Here is a 20,741-nt window from a genome sequence, read left to right as displayed (position 1 = left end):
ACTGATCAAATCACCTGTTCAGAATAATGGAAAAGATAAAAACATGACCTGTTGGGGCGCCTTGAGGACTGGAGTTGAGAAACACTGCTCTAGATGCATGGGAGAGCGGCGGTCATCCGACGCAATCAAACAGGGGCGTGGCTTGGCTGTGGGCCAACCCGTAAGGCGGGGGCAGCCCAAAGCCCAAGGGGAAGATGGGATAGTAGCCTGTTGGAAGAGGCGTAGGGTTGGGGGCGGAGACAGGCCGAAAGGCGGGCTGGCTATCATAGCTTTTACATTTAATATAATGTGCTGGTTTAGGAGAAATCATGGCCCCCGGATATTTCAACGACTCTACTATTCCAATCTGTGAGGACGTGGTAGCTCTTCTAGGATGAGGTCAAGGGGTAGTAAAACAGATCTATCCCAGCTTATAAATAATCCATAAATGGAACAAAAATGTGTGTTTAAGGACATTTAGGAAGTCAAGAAGGTGTTGGTATTCCCAAGAAAAAAAAGGGCATTATCTAACTATAACATGACCTTTTACTCTCTTTCTCCTCTTTTAAATCCCTTTATTAAGGGGGGGTTGTCTGATAGCTTCTGTAATTTCTTCCACTGTCAGTGCAAACAGGAACAGTGATAGTGGACGCCCCTGTCTTGTACCCCAATGAAGTGCAAAGGGTTCAGATATTGCATTATTAATTCGCACACATGCTTTGAAGGCTGAGTATAAAATCTGAATCTATCTAATAAAGTGTCGCCCCAGCCCAAAGGCAGTAAATACTTCCCATAAGTACTGCAATTTTATGCTGTCAAGGGTTTTGGCAGCGTCCAATGATAAAATAACTTTGTCGGATGAAATCTGAAGATTGAAAAAAATGTGTCTGATATTAGTTGCTGTGGATCTAGTATTTTAATACCAGATTGAATTAAGGACTCTTGCACACAATACTCCTGTTTGAGCATCTACTTTTTCAGACTTTTTTTGGTATGCATTTGCATTTTTTGTATGCATTTGTATTTTCGCACATTTTTGTGCGCACAAATGTGCGGAACTGCGCACTTATGCCGCATACACACGGTCAGGAAATATTCTATGTGAGCTTGTTGTCGGAAATTTCGACCGTGTGTAGGCTCCATCTGACATTTTTTGTTGGAATTTCCGACCAACAAAATTTGAGAGCTGGTTCTCAAATTTTCCGACAACAAAATTCATTGTCGGAAATTCCGATCGTGTTTACACAATTCCGACGCACAAAATTTCACGCAGGAGCACACAATACTGCTGTTTGAGCATCTACTTTTTCAGACTTTTTTTTTGTATGCATTTTCGCACATTTTTGTGTGCGTAAATCTGCGCAATTTTGCACGCATTTTCACGCAAATGCACGCAAACTTATTCTCGTGTTCTTGTTCTGCACAGTATGTAATGCCTCGTACACACGATCGCACATTCCAACAACAAAATCCATGTTTTTTTTCCGACAGATGTTGGCTCAAACTTGTCTTGCATACATACGGTCACACAAATCTTGTCGGAAATTCCGAACGTCAAGAACGCGGTGACGTACAACACGTACGACGAGCCGAGAAAAATTAAGTTCAATAGCCAGTGCGGCTCTTCTGCTTGATTCCGAGCATGCATGGAACTTTGTGCGTCGGAATTGTGTACACACGATCGGAATTTAGGACAACGGATTTTGTTGTAGGAAAATTTGAGATCCAGATCTCAAATTTTGTTTGTCGGAAATTCCGACTGAAAAAATCCGATGGAGCCTACAATTCCGACAATAAGTTCCCATCGAACATTTCCCGACCGTGTGTACGCGGCATAAGTGTGCAGTTCCGCACATTTGTGCGCATTAGGCATAAATTACTGACCAAAAATGCAGATTTTTCTATTTTCTTTTTTTACTGAAGAATGCACGGCACTTGTTTACACACCTGTGTGCGTAGGCACATTATAATTAATGAGCTGTATTTTAGCTCAGTAAAAAAAAAAAAAGCTGTACTGAGCTTTTTCAAGCTGCAGTGTGCAAGAGGCCTTGGCCAGTCTGTTTGCTGGGGCGTGTTCCAAGATGTTTACATTGGAGGCGAGGAGAGATTGGGCAATAGGGGTCTGGTTGTAACAAGTCTTTTCCTGGTTTGGAGATCACCACAATCACTGCTTCATTTATGGAAAATGGAAGTAAGCCTCCCTCAAAAGCAAAATTAGGTACATTAAAGCAAAACTTTTCCCATAACAACTTAATAAAAATAATTAAATCAAAAAGATGCAACACTCAGACCAGTGGAAATTCAAATGCAAACTGGAAGTTGCAATCTGGGTGCTGAAGCTGTGGTTTCCTCCCATCCACCAAAAGACAATACAGTCAAAGGAAAAAGACAGCTGGCAACTCCATAATCCTCAAGTATTATTAGGCAGAACGGGGAAAACGCTTGTTTACATCAGCATTTCCCCGTTCTTCCTCTCCGTGAGATGATCACGGGTATCTGTCCACGGGACCCACGATCACACTCACGGAGCTCATGGCAGGGTCACGCGTATCCCGCCGGCAGTGTGCACGCGACCACACAGCGTCAAATTTAAAGGGATGTACCTGTACGCCCATTTGCCTGTCCGTGCCATTCTCCCGACGTAAATGTTCATGCGGCGGTCGGCAAGCGGTTAAACAATCAATGATCATTCATAAAGTGTCAGCAGGTGTGATGCTGGCAGAAGGATGATAGGAAGTATTACCTATGTACAACACCTAGTAGAACAAATAGTCTTATCCCAATACATATGTAATAAAAGAGAAGGGTATAACAATATATATATATATACAGTATCTCACAAAAGTGAGTACACCCCTCACATTTTTGTAAATATTTTATTATATCTTTTCATGTGACGCCACTGAAGAAATTACACTTTTCTACAATGTAAAGTAGTGAGTGTACAGCTTGTATAACAGTGTAAATTTGCTGTCCCCTCAAAAAAACTCAGTATACAGCCATTAATGTCTAAACCACTGGCAACAAAAGTGAGTACACCCCTAAGTGAAAATGTCCAAATTGGGCCCAATTAGCCATTTTCTCACCCCGGTGTCATGTGACTCATTAGTGTTACAAGGTCTCAGGTGTGAATGGGGAGCGGGTGTGTTAAATTTGGTGTCATCGCTCTCACTCTTTCATACTGGTCACTGGAAGTTCAACATAGGACCTCTGAGGAAGTCTCTGAGGATCTGAAAACAAGAATTGTTGCACTACATAAAGATGGCCTAGGCTGTAAGAAGATTGCCAAGACCCTGAAACTGAGCTGCAGCACGGTGACCAAAACAATACAGCGGTTTAACAGGGCTGGTTCCACTCAGAAAAGGCCTCGCAATGTTTGACCAAAGAACTTGAGTGCACGTGCTCAGCATCATATCCAGAAGTTGTCTTTGAGAAATAGACATATGCGTGCTGCCAACATTGCTGCAGCAGTTGAAGGGGTGGGGGGTCAGCCTGTCAGTGCTCAGACCATACGTAACACACTCCATCAAATGAGTCTGCATGGCTGTCATCTCAGAAGGAAGCCTCTTTTAAAGATGATACACAAGAAAGTCTGCAAACAGTTTACTGAAGACAAGCAGACTAAGGACATGGATTACTGGAACCGTGTCCTGTGATCTGATGAGACCAAGATAAACTTATTTGGTTCAGATAGTGTCAAGCGTGTGTAGTGGCAACCAGGTGAGGAGTACAAAGACAAGTGTGTCTTGCCTACAGTCAAGCGTGGTGGTGGGAGTGTCATGGTCTGGGGTTGCATGAGTGCTGCCGGAACTAGGGAGCTACAGTTCATTGAGGGAACCATGAATGCCAACATGTACTGTGACATACTGAAGCAGAGCATGATCCCCTCCCTTCGGAGACTGGGCCGCAGGGCAATATTCCAACATGATAATGACTCCAAACACACCCCCAAGACGACCACTGCCTTGCTAAAGAAACTGAGAGTAAAGGTGATGGACTGGCCAAGCATGTCTCCAGACCTAAACCCTATTGAACATCTGTAGGGCGTACTCAAATGGAAGGTGGAGGGGTACAAGGTCTCTAACATCCACCAGCTCCACGATGTCGTCATAGAGGAGTGGAAGAGGACTCCAGTGGCAACCTATGAAGCTCTGGTGAACTCCATGCTCAAGAGGGTTAAGGCAATGCTGAAAAATAATGGTGGCCACAAAAAATATTGACACTTTGGGCCCAATTTGGACATTTTCACTTAGGGGTGTAGTCACATTTGTTGCCAGTGGTTTAGACATTAATGGCTGTGTGTTGAGTTATTTTGAGGGGACAGCAAATTTACACTGTTATATAAGCTGTACACTCACTGCTTTACATTGTAGCAAAGTGTAATTTCTTCAGTGTTGTCACATGAAAAGATATAATAAAATATTTACAAAAATGTGAGGGGTGTACTTACTTTTGTGAGATACTGTATATAAAAAGATTTACTAAAAATACATATATAATGTGATATATACAGATAACGATCGACTGGATAAGAACAACTTAAGAAACAGATCTACATCGTAGCGGTGATTCATTCCCTGGGGCACTCTCATTTGAAAATTAAATATCCACCAAACCTGATGTAACAGCAGTTTAAGGCAAATATACCCACTGCGAGAGAATGGTTTAACCCTTTCCAAACGTAAAAAGGAAAAAGATGCCATATTTCCACCGTGTTCATATTTAAAGTGTTTGGATACATTAGATAAATAATGTTCTTTAGCAAGGAACATACATTAGACATTAATAATTCTGCTACCAAAATTAGTGTGCATTGTAAAATGCCTCTAGCATTGTTCCTGTTTCTTCTTGCTGGAGGCTGCCATTTTGCTGAATCCAAGAGCCCCATAGCAGCAGTAAATCTTCAGGCTGTCAGCAGATGGACCTCATTTTTTGCACAGTGCCAAAAATAGAGAGCAACTGTGCATGTGAAGAGCAGGCTGAGGCAGTGTGATACTGGATTATAAACAGTATAGGCACTTATTTTTAATGTTTTCCATAGCTATACCTGCAAAAGAGGCCATTTGTTTATACCTGCAAAAAGGGCCAGTGTGAACGACTCATTTTCAAAATCAGTGTCAGAAATACTTGATTACTTGAGTTTGACAGGTATAACCTAAAATGGTTTGAAACTGACTTTATATGAGAACTATGGACATTAATTAATTATTACAGGCATTCACAAAGTGGCTTCTACATCTGCACACACTTCAGGGCTTCCTTCCAGTGTTTGATCTGGTTAACATGATAGATTTGGTAGGGCTTCTCTTTGTGGGATGATAGGCTTTATATTTAACATTTCCTACCCTTTATAATATCTCAAAGGGTCCCTGTTCTCAACAATTGGCAAAATAAGAGCTAAATCATCACTGAAATGCTCTGACTTTGGTATACCAAGTTGGGGTGCAGCTCTATCTAAGTCTCTTAAGTAGCCTGGAAATGCTCTCTGACTATGGGCATCACGTGTGCCCCCCGGTCCTGTATTTCCCAGTATACCCTGGGCAAACAAAACTGTTGCAAAACCCATGTGGACACTGCCCTGGAAAATATATACCAATCCAAAACGCCCAATTTCATTAAATGACATGCCGGGGGGGGGGGGGGGGGTGCCTGAGGTACAGAAAGTACTGCTGCAGCACTGGCATTTACAAAGGAAAAAGTGTTTTAAGTTGCCAGAAAATGACATCTCATCAACAGCTTCCTTTAAAGGAGAAGTATAGCCAAAGCTTGTTTGGCTGTACTTTTCCTATGAATCACAGGAGTGAAATTCGTTTTGCAAGTCCGCTCTTTGCTGACATCACAGAAATCAGTCCAGGCACCATGTCATCCAGAATTGGGAGTCTGGATCTGCCAGGTGCCTGGACTGACATCCCGCTCAGCCTCTCAGCGAGCCGCTGAGAGCCAGAGATGGCTGCTCCCCGCCCCTCCACAGCTCAGCACTCCAGTGAGTGAGAAGGAGGAAGAGCGGAGAGCTGCTGATTGACAGTCAGCAGCTCTCTGTTCAGAGAGCTGTCAGAACCAAGTGATCGGTGGTATTCGATCGTTCGGTTCTTAGTGTAGAGGTGCCAGGGGACAGATGCAGCATCGGACCAATGCTGCATCCACCTAGGTAGGTATTATTGGGTGGAAAAAAAAATTCTTTACTTCTCTTTCAAATAAAAACAGCACACAGACCCCTCCAAAGGTTTGTTATGTATTTTAAAGAAGTTGACAATAAATGTAATTTTGTAATTTTCTGGCAATTCAAATTGTATTATCTTTTTTCTTTGTAAATGTCACTTTTGCTGTAGCAAATCTTACAGCAAGAATGAAAAAAAACAAACATAAAAAAAGCATGAGGTTCCCCTGAAAATCATACCAAACTCTAATCCAAGCATGCAGGAAAAGGGGGCTCAGCATGTGACCCCCCCCTCTTATTCTGAACCATACCAGGCCACATGCCCTTAGCAAAGCACCTGTCAGGGCTGGCTCAGCCCTTCCTTCTCTGAGCTGGCCGCTCAGCTGTCAGTTAATTGCCAGCTCTTTTCTCTCTCCACAGTTAACCAGCTGTTGTGGATCTGCTTGTCAGTCCCGCCTACTTAAAGATGTCCAGTTCAGTTCTTTCCTGCCTTCGCTTTGATCACATCACAGGAAACCATCTCCTGCGTTCCTGTTTAAAGACTGGCTTGCTGACATCCCTTCTGGCTCCTTATCCTGCTTGCTGTTCCTCCACTTGGATCCCTGATTTCTGGCCTGGCTGATTACCCGATCTGGTTACTGAACCTTGGCTTGACTGACTACCCAATCCGGTTACTGGTCTCTGGCTATGCTTATTTATTAATAAACAAGTGTGATTTAACTGTACTTCTGTCTCGGTCTGGTTCATGGTTTCTGACAGCACCTTGGCCTGATGTTGATGAGGGCAAGGGCCTCTTTCCCACAACCCTGGCCAGTGGTTGTGGGGGTCTTCAAACAGGGGCCTATTGCAATCTGGAAGCCCAGTAGGTGGCAGATCCAGCACTGAATCTCATGCAGTTCTCTAGCAACACACCAATTCTCAGGAGGATTAGGTGGTGGGGTGCTTTTGTTGGGAGTATTACATCCCAGGGTGGACTTACTGTGGTCATCTCCTGACACCTTGGCACCAAAGAGCACCTCACTGCCATTCTTGAACCAGGTGTATCAGGCCATACAGCTGCCCACAGGCAGGTTTTGCCTTTTTGATTTCAATGTATTTATTATTTTTGGTATAAGCTTGTGGTACAGATCAAACAGTCCGCATTGTGGGTACAGAGAAATTAAGCCAAGTACATGGATCAACAATACAGCAAACTGGTATCCAATAGACACTGTAAAACGGTCAGTGAAGATGTGACGTTGTTGCTGCAGCGTATCTCGGATCAATGAGAAGAATAACAAATCAGTACATAGAGCGTTGATATCAAAAGTCACATCATACGTATGGGACAAGAAGACCAAAATGGAGGAAAAAAAAGGAGGAAAAGGGAGTGAGGGGAGTGTCGAAAGAGAAAAAAAAAGGGGGGGGGACTGAGGAGAGAGAACAGGAAGGAAAGGGTAAGGTCCATACTATAGGAGGAGAGAGGGAAAGGAAATAGAGAGTGACTGGCATGGGGGGACCTCCGTTACACCAGATTAGTGAGACAGGAGGCAAAGAGGGGTACGCATCACGGAAGAAGTTGAGGGTGATGTTAGGCAACCCAAGGATTCCAGATCTCGTTGAACCTCTTTTGGTTTTTGGCAATGTTGCTTGTCAAATGTTCATTAATATAAAAACACATCCAACCTGGTTTTATTTTCAGAGAAGTAAGTAAACTGCTTCCTCCAAGCTTTAATGATGGTCAGTTAAGAGGCCAAGAGTACATAATGTGCCAGTTTTAATTGATTTTTGGCAGCACTGGTGGACATTTATTGGCAGCACTGTGTTTTTTGGCGGTTACCACGATTGACAATAATTTACAACAAGGGACATTTTTGGGGGACTTTTTTTTATAAAGGACTGGTCAAACATTTGGGTGTCTTTATTTCTAGGTTATATCTTTTTTTTGTGAATCAGTACCCCCTACTCATTCACGTACAGGGTGTCTGTATCAAATGGCCCCTTATTATTAAAGAGGGCTTCCAGATTTCAATAAGCCTCACATCCACAGACCGGTGGTTGTGGGGAAGAAGCCCTTGTCCTCATCAACATGGGGACAAGGTGCTTTACCAGCCAACACCCCCCCCCCCCCCCCCCATGTTGAGGGCATGTAGCCTAGTATTGTTCAGGAAGGAGGGGAAGCTACACACTAATCCCTCCCTTTCCTGGCCAACCAGGCTACATGCTTGGATTAAGGGCCTGGTATAGATTTTAGGGGAAAGTCACACAATTTTTTTTTTGTTTTCATATATGTAGTCCCCCTTAAAATCCATACTAGCCCCTTTGATCTGGTATAGATTTTTTGTAGGACCTCACATTTTTTTTTTTTTTTTCTTAGAAATTTTCTTTATGAAGTACAACAATGTTACATAGGATGAAGTCAAAGTTATACATTGGCACTGGAGGAAACAAAGTAGAGAACAATGTTCACAAAAACAGGCAAATACAATTCTGTGGCAGGTTAACCGTTGGGGATGTGGGCCATCCTAAGCAGTATTACACTCTGAAAAGAGAGCAGGTAGTACCTTGAGAAGGGTTGATAGGTCATATCAGGGCCACTACTGCTGAAATACACCATAAGACTACATGGGCATAACATAACACTACTACAGGACTTTGCTAGGAGTGTGGCGCTGCATTTAGAGAGTATAGGTGTACTATTTAGTACTAAGCGTTAAAATTATATCTTGGGTCTCTCAGCCAGAAGGCCCACTGATTAAAGTACTTCCGTACCTTGCCTTGAGATGGGCTTTTGCATGCATATATTCCATATGCCTGTGTTGATTAAATAAGGATATGAATTGCTGGAAAGTGGCTGCATGAGTACTTTTGCAGTTGCAGACAATGGCCAGCCATGCGGCTATTACGATGTGAGTAATTACAGGATGGTACTTACGTGCCACTCCTTTAGCCCCACTCCTAGCAAACCAAGTTGTGGATTAAGTACAGTATTTGATTTAGTGAGTGATGTATATAGAGTGTATACATCTTTCCAGAATGAGGAGAGTGCCGGGCAGAACCACCATATATGAGCCATAGTTCCCGGGAGGCCACATTTCCTCATTTTTTTTGTGTGTGTGATGTATCCCATTAAAATCCATACCAGAATCAAAGGGTCTGGTGTGCACCTGTCCTGTTATGAAGGAGCTATTGCTGACCCAGGCCAGAAGCTGAGATTGTTAGGCGAGTGTTGCTATATTTAACAATCTACTATTATTGCCCCTAGCTCCTGGGTAAATATATGTATATAGTAAAAGTAATATTAATGGCAGATTTATTTATTTTTTTTTAAATGTCAAACATGTTATGTTATACTTATCTGCTCTGTGCAGTGATTTTGCACAGAGCAGCCCCAATCCTCCTCTTCTTGGGTCCCTCCCTTCTGCCGAGTGCCCCCAGAGCAAGAAGCTTGCACCCAAGCAGGCTCGTTCCTGAGCCATGGTTCTGTGTGTCCATTCACACAGAGTCACTGCTCGGCCATACCCCCATTCTCTCCTTATTGGTTCACTGGCTGTGATCGACAGCAGGGGGAGCCAATGGCTCCTGCTGTTCTCAGCCAATGAGGTGAGAGAGTGCCCAGAGAGTCGAGGGTCTCCTGCACATCGCTGGATCGAGATGGGGCTCAGGAAAGAATTGGGGGAGCTGTGGGGGGGGGGGGGGGATACTGCACAGAGAAGTTTTTTTTACCTTTGCCTGAAGGGAAAAAACCTTGAGCCTTTAACCACTTTAACTCTTTATTGCTAATACAAAAATTGACCTTTCATCACAGAGGCTGCCCACACAAATTTAACGAAACATAGGACTCTTGGTTGTCGGTACCAGAAGGTAAAAGGTAGGAAGGTAAAAAACCTTGAGCTTTTAGAACAACTTTAATATCAGTTACAATTCTGAATGCTACACTGTATGAAAGGCTTAGGATAGGATTGGCGATGGAGAGTCTCGTGTATTAGGAAATAAAACTTCGTTTTCTTTGGAGAAAAAGATACCTTAGTGGTTGTTTAATTAAATTGAATGAATACACCCAGAGATAACAAATGTATTTGTTATACAAACACAGTTAGTTGCCTAAGGAATTAAGAGAAATTTTACAAATTATGTTCTTAAAACTAATACAGTTATAATTATAAAAGGATAAGATAGTTTGATGCAAAGAAATGATCTGATTGCATTTGTGGGGTCATTAAGAAATGCTTTTTCCTTTGTAAGGAAAAACTGGTCACAATTTATTTGCCTGTTCTTTTCATTAAAACTCTTGGAGTTTGCAATATGCTAGATGTGTATTATTCAACCTAATTAATTATGTAACTATATAAGCTTCCGGAACTGGAACATTTTAACATTGAGACTATCTGTAAGCAGAAAATTTAGAAATGAATTTCGAGTTGTTCTTATTGATGTTAACTTGATACACTGGCAGCTTGGCAAGAGGTGCGTCTGAAATGAATTTTAAAAACATCAAACGATTAAGTAGATATGAAAGTAATTAGATAAAGAGCTGCTCTGCAGCCAGCAGACATAAAGTTGATCCCTGGCTTAGCTGCTAAATCCCACGCTATAGATGCAACTGGTATAAAAAGAGAAAGTGAAAAGTCAATAACTACCCCAGACGTTCAGACTAACATCAAGGGTTCATCAAACCACGCAGTCATTCCCTGTATTGCAGGATAAAGGTAATAGAGTCTTTCATACTCTTTTGTGTGAAAATGCTATTTTAACTATGCTGGTTTGGTTCATTAAAAAATGTTGGGTAAGATTAATTGCCCAAACTTATCGTTTAATCATTAAAAATGTAACTTAATCTGTGCTCGTGCCTTGCCTAAATATTTTTTTTTAAGTATAAAATGTGACATTTTGACCTGTTAGACACCTGTAATGATTTTAATGTAATGCGTCTAGGGTGAGCATATTCAATTTGTGATCCAACTATTATGAACTCCTCACTTGTACTCTGTACACATCATTCTAAGCTTTCTCTTGATCTGAGATTCTTTGAAATAGCTTTGTTTTTTTACTGGAGGAAATTGGTTTGAGTACTACAGAAGCAGCGGTCCTGCTCTGACCCTTACTATTCCTGGGTCAGGAAAGCTTCACATGTTCCCCTTCACTGTGATATAACTGCTCCAGACCTATTATGTGACCTGAGGATTAAATAACTGAAGCGGAGGGAGCTCTAAAGCATGTGTGTTTTTCCTGACTTCATCATTTACAACACAACATGTACCAGTCTATTCAACCTAATGGTCTGGGTCACTTGATCACACTAGTAGCCTGATTTGATTACCTATCTTACTTACAGTTTTATGAATATTTTTTCACAAATGTATGTATTCTAATAAAAGTATTTATTTTAATATCTGGTGCCTATAAAGTCCATGCTTTCTATCCAATTTTCTCTTATACCAGTCAGGACGTGGCACTTTCTAAAACTACTACAGTACCACCCTGTGATTGTGTAATCGTGTTTAATGTTATCTATTTAACCTAATGGACCGGGGTAGATAATGTTAAAGCTGCTCATTTTGTAATCCAAATTATGTGTGTTTAGTTTACTTTTTGAAGGATTTAACAAACTTATAAGAATTTTTGGCTTACAGTTAGCACAACAGCCAAGTATGCAAAAGTAGACTTCACAGCCACTAATTTTGATAGCATTGCGAAAAATGAATTATAAGTTCTTTGAAGTGTCATATGTCTAGGGACACATGTCTACTTTCACTAACCATTCTGGTCTGCCTGTCGGCTCTAACACTCTACTAAGCTAAAGTGTTAAAAAGTCAACGCTCACGATCATTCAACGATCAGTCTTTGCCATTCCACTTTTAAGCAAAATCTCTGTAATTAATTTGTTTGCAGGGACAATTCTGCCTTTAACAATATCTACTGAATAATTAAATACATAATGGTGTGCTGTTTTTTTTTACTGTTTTTTCCATGTGGTCACAGTTTGTAAAAAAAACTAAACTTTGCCAGTAGTTAAATTTTTGTATACCTGGAAGCATGGAATGCTTGAGTGCCCAATTACATTTGGCCGTACGAAAATCAAATCTTTCAATATCTATCACACTGCAAAAATACCAACAGAGCCTGCACTGTTTTCATGCACTAGGTGGCAGCCAACTCTTTTTCAAGGGACATAATATACTCCTAGGAGAAAATAGGCATGTTGCGATTTTAAATATAGTTAGTTGTTAAACATTTTTTTACCTGGCATTGCACTTATTGCTTTTCCAGATAAAATGCCCCTATTATCCCAAACATAAGCTCTGGAAGTAAATACATACAGTAACTAATGTTTTTTTTGTAATTATGGCACAAAGTGAGACTTGATATCGCCTTTCTTCGACAAATAATGTAAATTGTACCCAGTACTTGGTTGATATAGTATTTATATGAAAATATGCAAAGAAATCTTTTAAAGTCATTTTAGGTTTGTGCTTGAGTGTGACGAAGAATCAAGCACCACTTCTTTCACTTGACAATAATAACTATAAGACAAAAATAAGAATATTATTTTGCACAACATTTAAGTATATTTTTGAGCATTATTGGGATTTCCCAGGTGGATATATTTGTTTTAAATTTTAACTTTAGTGATTTCTGCAGAGAAAGATTAACAATATGGCAAGGTAAAAGAAAAAAAAATCAGATCTTTGGTGTTAATGGATTGGATTTGTGTGGGTTTAGATTTATATTGGTGGGAGCTGTAAAACAATGTAATAAAATGGACCATAGGTGTGCGCAGCCTATTGCATTAGGGTGTGCACACCAAATCTCAAACACACATGCCTTTCTCTGCAGCCTCAGCTGCACTGCAAAGTGAATGATTGGAAAGTGCTGTGTGCTGAGCGGCTTCCTGTTCATTCACAAACCGAAGCATAGTAAACACAGTTTACTATGCTTCCGTTGTGAATGACCACAGTGAGTGAGTGTGCTTAATGTGTTCATTTAGAAAAGGAAGGGGAACGTAAATTACATTATTACTAACCCTTTCCCCTGCTCTCCATTCTGAAACATCCCCCACAGCAGCCGGGGTGAAAAGAGAGAAGCCAGCAGCACTGCTGGGGTGAAAAGGTGCAACATAGGGGGAAGCCAGGGCAGTAGGGGGAATCTACACGTAGTGATTGTGCACGCAAGCAATTTTGCACATCCTGAGCACACCTATGGAATGGACAGAGATTGCCAATAATTGTTATGCAATCAAAGACGGAGTCTAGATAGATACACTAAGTTGTAATGGTCTAACCCAAGTATTTCTTTAAAGATAATAATTAAAATTTATAACCGATATGGTGTAGGGTCTTTATAATTTAAATGCAAAAGGATATCTCAATATTTATTAAATTCCCTTGTATCTGGATAGCGGAGACATCATTTGGACACTGATTGATCGCATATATTCTGATTTGCATAGTCGCAACAAACACTAATATACAATTACCAGGTAACTGCTGATTGAATCCAATTTTGGAAAAATAGATATGATATAATGTTGCAGGCATTTGTTAAAAAATGTTTTAAATGAACATTATGGCTACGGTCTGGAAACCAATGGTACGCTGTAAGTCAATTCCTTATTAGTTGTCAGATCTTGACATCCAATAAATTCTACATCGATAAAAACACATACCTCTTAGCAGTGTATGCCATAAAAACCAAAAGAATCAGCATCGGTAAGGCTGGATTCACACCCATGCATTTTTAGTGCTTTTTGCAGATTTACACTTCAGAACGTGTTTCATAGGAAACCATGTTAAATGGACTTTAGTGCAAATCTGCAAAATGGAAAAAGCACTAAAAATGGTAGAAAGAAAAATGGTAAAAATTGGCTTCTGTCCAAAATTGGCCCTAGTATATGAATGTGAGTTGGGGACCTTGGATTGTGGGCTCCTTGAGGGTAGGGACCGATGTGAGTGTGTGATGTATATGTGGAGTGCTTCGTAAATTGATGGCACTATATGGGTACCTTAAATAAATAGGGATAATTGTAGACACGCACCCACACTCACTCAGGTTGAACTGGATGGACTGGTGTCTTTATTCAACCTTACTAACTATGTAACTATGTAACTATGCATAGGTGTGAATCCAGCCTGAGGCATGGTTAACACTTATGCAGGTTGCAGTTTGCATATTGCAGGTGCATTTTGCATTTTTCAATGCATGCTTTTCATCCATTGAAGTCTATGGAACCAAAAAATCTCTGGCCCTTTCCATAAAATGCACAGATGAACTGCATCCATAGGAATGCAGTGTGTTTCTGCAAAACTGAAAACGCGCTAAAAAATGCATAGGTGTGAACTGGGCTTTAGTGTGCAGTCAGAAAAGAGAGCAATGCTTCCAATAAACAAACAATCCTTTAATGCAACTATGGGCTTCCCTACTAAACATTATGTATATGAAAAATAAACATTTATTGTAATTATCAAGGATGCATGTATAAAAAAAAAAAAACAGAACGGTCATCCCGATAAATATCTATAATTACCCACAAAACACAGACAAAGAGAATTAAAACACATAATCAACCCCCATAATAAAACCCCAACTGCCATTAAGTTTACTGGAACCAGTAACCAAGGGACTTACTAGAAGTTGCATACTGGTGTAGCCCAGGCCACAATATGCTAAATTCTGCTAAGTTCAGGACATCTAGTCGATCTGGAGAATATTAATAACAGGTGATTTTTTTTACAGCTTTTACATTTATTAAAACTCAGCTATGTTTGCATTACAATACTATATAATTTAGGCAAAGGATCGTTCATGCAGGCTAGTTAAGAGAAGTTGTGAGATGTGTACTGTTTGCATATACTGTATATAAAACCTACGCACATTTTCTGTCCCTATGCCCTGCATTTCCTAACAAACTATGCTGTATTATTTAACAGTGGTTCCCAAGGAACCAATAGTGAAAGGGTGAGATCAGCATATGTGTGACAACAAACAGCAGTATTTTCATTTGTGTGACAGTTAATATATGCTATAAAATATATTCCCATAAGTGTCATTCCTTTATATACAAAAGCAGAATACTGAGTACATTTTGACTGCTTTGCAATTCATTTATTTATATATTGGTATATCCCCAATGATTAGTCCTCAATAGGTTAAACAATTCTCTAAAAAAGAATAGGAAATTTAATACAGGCTTGTCACTTACACAGGCATGATGCCAAACATTTCTTAGTGGGAATTGTGTAGAAGACTATGCATTTGTAATAGATAATGTTAAAGCAGTATGACATATTTCAGGCACTGTGCTCCAAATTAGAATAAGACACCTCACCCATGTACAACAACATGTCATAACATTCTAAAATATTTTAACTAATAAAAATACTTGTTTTTTTTATTTCAGACACACTATGGATTGTTATGGAAAATGCATAGCACTTGCACTGATCTTTTTGTCAGTCTGTATGCATGTCCTCTATACCTTTCCCGATGATAATTTTTTGACTCCAGGTAAGGATGTTTACATCTAAAGTGTACTTTTTTTGTTAGCAATTTAAGTTTTAGAGTTGCAATACAGCTCAAACTGTGGGATTAACTTTGAAGTAAACCTGTCACGAGCCACAAATTGAAGTGGGCATATCATGAAAAAAATCCCTAAGCACAGTCACCTTTTGTTTAAAAAGTACATAAAAATGATCAGTTGAGCTGAAGTTCTATGCAGTGGATGATCAGTAAGTTTGTTAAAGCTGTACAGAGTGCCTAATATTTTTTGTTGTATGGGGAGGACATTGACATTTTTTGTGACGGCTGGGAAAAGCGTTGTGCTATATACAGACGTCACTGACTATTAATGAAATACAAACTGCAGAATTCTCAGGCTGGCCCTAATGGCGTAACATTATTCTAGAGATGATTGATTTATTGTCACTTGCCCTGGGACCAGCCTATTTGTTAACCACTTAAAGACCGAGCCTCTTTCTGAGATTTGTTGTTTACAAGTTAAAAACTGTTTTTTTTTGCTATAAAATTACATAGAACCTCCAAACATTATACATTTCTGTTTTAACACCCTAGAGAATAAAATGGCGGTCATTGCAATACTTTCTGTCACACTGTATTTGCGCAGCAGTCTTACAAGCACACTTTTTTTGGGGAAAAAATACACATTTTTGAATTGAAAAAATAAGACAACAGTAAAGTTAGGCCAATTTTTATTTATATTGTGAAAGATATTGTTATGCTGAGTAAATTGATACCCAGCATGTCACGCTTCAAAATTGCACCCGCTCGTGGAATGGCAACAAACCTTTACCCTTAAAAATCTCCATAGGCTACGTTTAAAAAAATTCTACAGGTTGCATATTTTAAGTTACAGAGGAGGTCTAGGACTAGAATTATTGCTCTCGCTATACCGATGGCGCCGATACCTCACATGTGTGGTTTGAAAACCGTTTTCATATGCGGGCGCTAGTCACGTATGCTTTCGCTTCTGCACGCTAGCTTGTCGGGACGCAAGCTATGGGCGGAAGAGACGTTTTGAGGTTGCTTCCGCCCTGCAGTGATATGGAGATGGGTGGGGGCCATCTTCCTCTCACTCGTCTCCATACCCAGCAAGGGGACAGACGCGATCGCCTCCACTGCTGCTGACGGCTATGGTAAGCGGCGGAGGGCACCGGATCGCAGCGGGGGGGCCCTTTCCAGCCGCCGATAAAAGTGATCTTGTGGCGAATCTGCCGCAGAGACCACTTGTATATTGTAGTGGACCACCCGCTGAAGACGAGGATACCGGGGTTATGGCAGCTAGCTGCTGCCATAACAACGATATCCTCCTTCAAAATCATCGCGTAAAACGACAGTGGGCAGTCCGGAAGTGGTTAAAGTATAGCTGGAAACTGGTTTTGCATGTAGCATACAGAGGCTTCAAAATAACATGCAGAGCGGATTTGCATTGAAATCCCTATTGCTTTGCTGAAATACACAGTTCACTAGTTGCAGTGCATGATAGTAAAATATGTAATGTATTTTGAGAAAGTATCAAAACCTCATTTTTATGTATCAATCAAGCATATCAGAGTTTGTTTGTTTTATTTATCAGGTTGCCCTGAATGCAGACTGAAGGAAAACCTGCGTTTTTCTAACATGGGAATAGGTCGAATTTATCAGTGCAGTGGATGCTGCTATTCTAGGGCATACCCTACCCCAATGAGATCAAAGAAGACAATGTTGGTGCCAAAGAACATTACCTCTGAAGCTAAGTGCTGTGTGGCAAAGACTCAATACAGAGTAAGAAATTCACATGTATTCAAAATATTTTACTTGAAGCTGCTGATCTTGTTTTAACTTGTACGGACTGAAAGTCCAACCCCATCTTTCTGTGTCCCTCCCAATGGAGATACAGAAAATCAATAAAAACATGGCAGTGTATCTACAAAAAAAAAAAAAAAAAACGCTATTTGTGACTACGTTAGGGAGATTTCTCTTAAACCCTTAATTGTTGCTGACAACCATCAACAGTTTTATAATCAATAATTTGACAAGTGATAAGAAATCTATTGGGAAACTTTACAGAGTTTTTTTTAACACTTCTCCACTGTAGCCAACAATAAAAATAAAGTTCTGGCTGGACTTGGGCTTTGATGGGATTCCTGGCATGCCTATGTAGTAAATGGCATTCTACTTTAAATTAGTTGCCTGTGTTACACTGTGCATCCACAAAAAATAGTTATACCTATAGGAATGCACATGAACAAATACATGCACATGCTGTAATAGTGCACATCCACACAGGTTATCATAGGTAGCCATGGTACAGAAGTGGGGCAGTAGTGGGGCTGGGTCATATCTATTGTTATTTACTCATTTTTGAAACATTCTGTAACGCTCATTGGGATGTTTGCCCAGATTTCTTGAAAAAATATTTTTTTAATATTGTTAAAGAGTTCTTGATTTTCTATGAAAAACACAACAATCAGAGACATAAGGGTATGCTGAAAACCTTCTTTGGTCAATTGCATTGCTTTCTATACATGGATGATTGTTGCTATGAATACCTTAATCAGGCACAATGCTAGTTCAAAGGGCTTATGTGTGACCAATTTGGGCTTAGACATTCACATGACGATGGAGAGATGGAAAAGGTATTGATAGATAGCCAAGTCATTGACAAGTCCAGCTTACTTAAAGCGGAGTTCCACCCAAACGTGGAACTTCCACTTTAAGCACTCCTCACCCCCTGACATGCCAAATTTGGCATGTCATTTTTTTGGGGGGGGGGAGTGGGTACTTAATTTAGAGTGGGACTTCCTGTCACACTTCTTTCTTCCTGCTCTTGGCTGCCTAGGCGACTCCTCCTCTCCCCCTAGGTGGCCGCTGCCTGCCAGCAATCTTCTGGGACATGTGACAGGTCCCAGAAGATTGCCTGGCCACTAGCAGAGCCTGGCGCGGCTTGCACTTGCGCACTGCACACGCTCAGCCGTGAAGCCCAAAGCTGTCACAGCTGGGTGCCCACAGTAGCTATGACGGCACCGGCGGAAAGGAGGGGGAGAGGAGCGAGGCTCCGGGCGGCCGCATCGCTGGACCGTAGGACAGGTGAGTGTCAGTTTATTAAAAGTCAGCAGCTACACTTTTTGTAGCTGCTGACTTACTAAAAAATGTGTGGAACTCCGCTTTAAATCAATAGTGAGCATCAAATGCCTATATTTTAGAAAAATCTGCTAGAGATGCAAGGATGATATAGACCAGGGATATGCAATTAGCTGGCCTCAGCTGTTCCAAAACTACAAGTCCCATCATGCCTCGCTAATTGCATATCCCTGATATGGACAAATGTCTATAGTTGTTCAGGCTGGCCATGTAGCATAAATATAATTGTCTACAGTTGTCCATGAGGGAGTACCACATTGCTAAGTTAATTATTGTGTCAGTAAAGCCTATATTTTACATGCTATCTAATATCTCGCTGTGCTCATGTAGGTCTCCTATGCAATAATTTGTGTATCATGCGAAAAAACAACTGATGACCTGCATAGCATTAATGGAAACAGAGAGATATTGACAGACACTGACTAATAGACAAAAATTTAATAGAGTCAGGGGAACATTGATGAACTGTTATAGATGGACACATGTTGTCATATGGTACCATTCTAAGAATAGAATATGCTTAGTTAGCTGAATAGCACTTCAGAAACCCTAACAACTTCCATATACATGGTTATCTGAAAATGTCTAGGGCAGTGATGCCAACCACCTCTCTAGACTGAGATTAATTTGACAGTTCAACAAGGAATACCGTGGATTACAGAAACAGTGTAACCATGCACCATAACTTACTGTTTATACAGATATAGTTATCAGGTTGTGCCTCAGAAGAGATGCATAATATTAATATTTTATAATTATTTTTATTACCATTTAAGTCGAACAATAATCAACAAAGGTAAACCGTTGACAATTCTAACTAGCTTGAAAAAAACTTTTTAGCTATAGTTTTCTAATATTTTGATGTTTTTCCAGTTATGAAATAGAGAACTCACTGATCCATCTGGTGAATTTGAAAATCTAGCTCCTGGCAAACTCACCAGCCAAATAACTTTATATAGAAACCTGCCCTAGGTTTGTTTGAGCTTCCTGAGAATATGCGCTCAAATCTCCAGCTTTAAATAAAAAAAGACCTACTTTTTGACTGTTTTACTTCTTATTCTTCATAGCAATGTGCAAATTAAAACCTTCACAGTTCTGTTTTGATTTTCCGCCTGTTATTACTAAATTTTCAACAAATGTAATGGAATACAACTCAATGTGGAAATTAATGCACATCTTAGAGACAGTTTTTAAATGAAGTCTGGCTAAAGTTGGTGGAAGGAAATAGAGGAAAGTGTTCAATTTTTAAAATAAGATATGATTTAGTTGAATAAATATACTACTTTAGGAGAAGGTGCTGGTTTGTAATAATTTAATTGGATCTGAATATTTTCCACGTGTTTCTTGTATTAAATAATTATAAGAGCTGTTCAATGAGCCTGTGGCCATGAAGGTTTTTTTTAGTTTTTCATGAAAATAGTCTCAATATAATACATTGGGGTTGATTTTACCAAAACTGAAGAGTGCAAAATCTGGTGCAGCTGTGCATGGTAGCCAATCAGCTTCTAACTTCAGTTTGTTCAATTCAACTTTGACAATAAAACCTGGAAGCTGATTGGTTTCTTTGCAGAGCTGCACCAGATTACGCACTCTCCAGTTTTAGTAAATCAACTCCAAAGTGTTTACTGGCCTAGAGAAGCCTACACTGAAATGCCCCTACTACAATTATTCACATGTTAGTGTCGATTTGATCAGGCACCAATATATGTATTAGTATGGTTGTAGTTTGGAAACCTATGGAAACATAGGAACAGATTATGCCTTTATGCATATAGTGTGCATGGTGGGATTTAAACTAAGCAAATGCAGTAAATGTCTTTTAAAGGGTGGCACACGATCCACAAAAAAGTTTGTGCAGCTGCTAAAACACTCTCAATAGCATTTGTCTCTAGAGGAGAATAAGCTATTGGCAACACCTGTCAAATTTAAAGAAAAGTATCTTTGGCAGTCAGATATCAGTCTTAACTAGAAAATGCATTTCCTGGGGAAA

General features: G+C 40.2%; 1 protein-coding gene across 2 annotated transcripts in view; it reads left to right on the top strand.

The window, feature by feature from the left end:
• The window catches only part of CGA (glycoprotein hormones, alpha polypeptide), a 54,079-nt gene that overhangs the window by 27,424 nt on the left and 5,914 nt on the right, over positions 1–20,741 (top strand). Inside the window, exons 1-3 of one of the 2 annotated variants that reach the window (XM_073629121.1) lie at positions 10,728–10,824; positions 15,513–15,619; positions 17,205–17,392. In XM_073629121.1, the coding sequence (XP_073485222.1) occupies positions 15,520–15,619; positions 17,205–17,392 (288 nt within the window). In that variant the 5' untranslated portion in view covers positions 10,728–10,824; positions 15,513–15,519. Of the gene's footprint in view, positions 1–10,727; positions 10,825–15,512; positions 15,620–17,204; positions 17,393–20,741 lie in introns of those variants that run through there. The other variant, XM_073629122.1, reaches the window with a different exon arrangement.

Source organism: Aquarana catesbeiana, linkage group LG04 (assembly GCF_042186555.1).
Source record: "Aquarana catesbeiana isolate 2022-GZ linkage group LG04, ASM4218655v1, whole genome shotgun sequence".
Classification (NCBI taxonomy): domain Eukaryota; kingdom Metazoa; phylum Chordata; class Amphibia; order Anura; family Ranidae; genus Aquarana; species Aquarana catesbeiana.
This window is presented reverse-complemented; position numbering and strand designations above follow the sequence as displayed.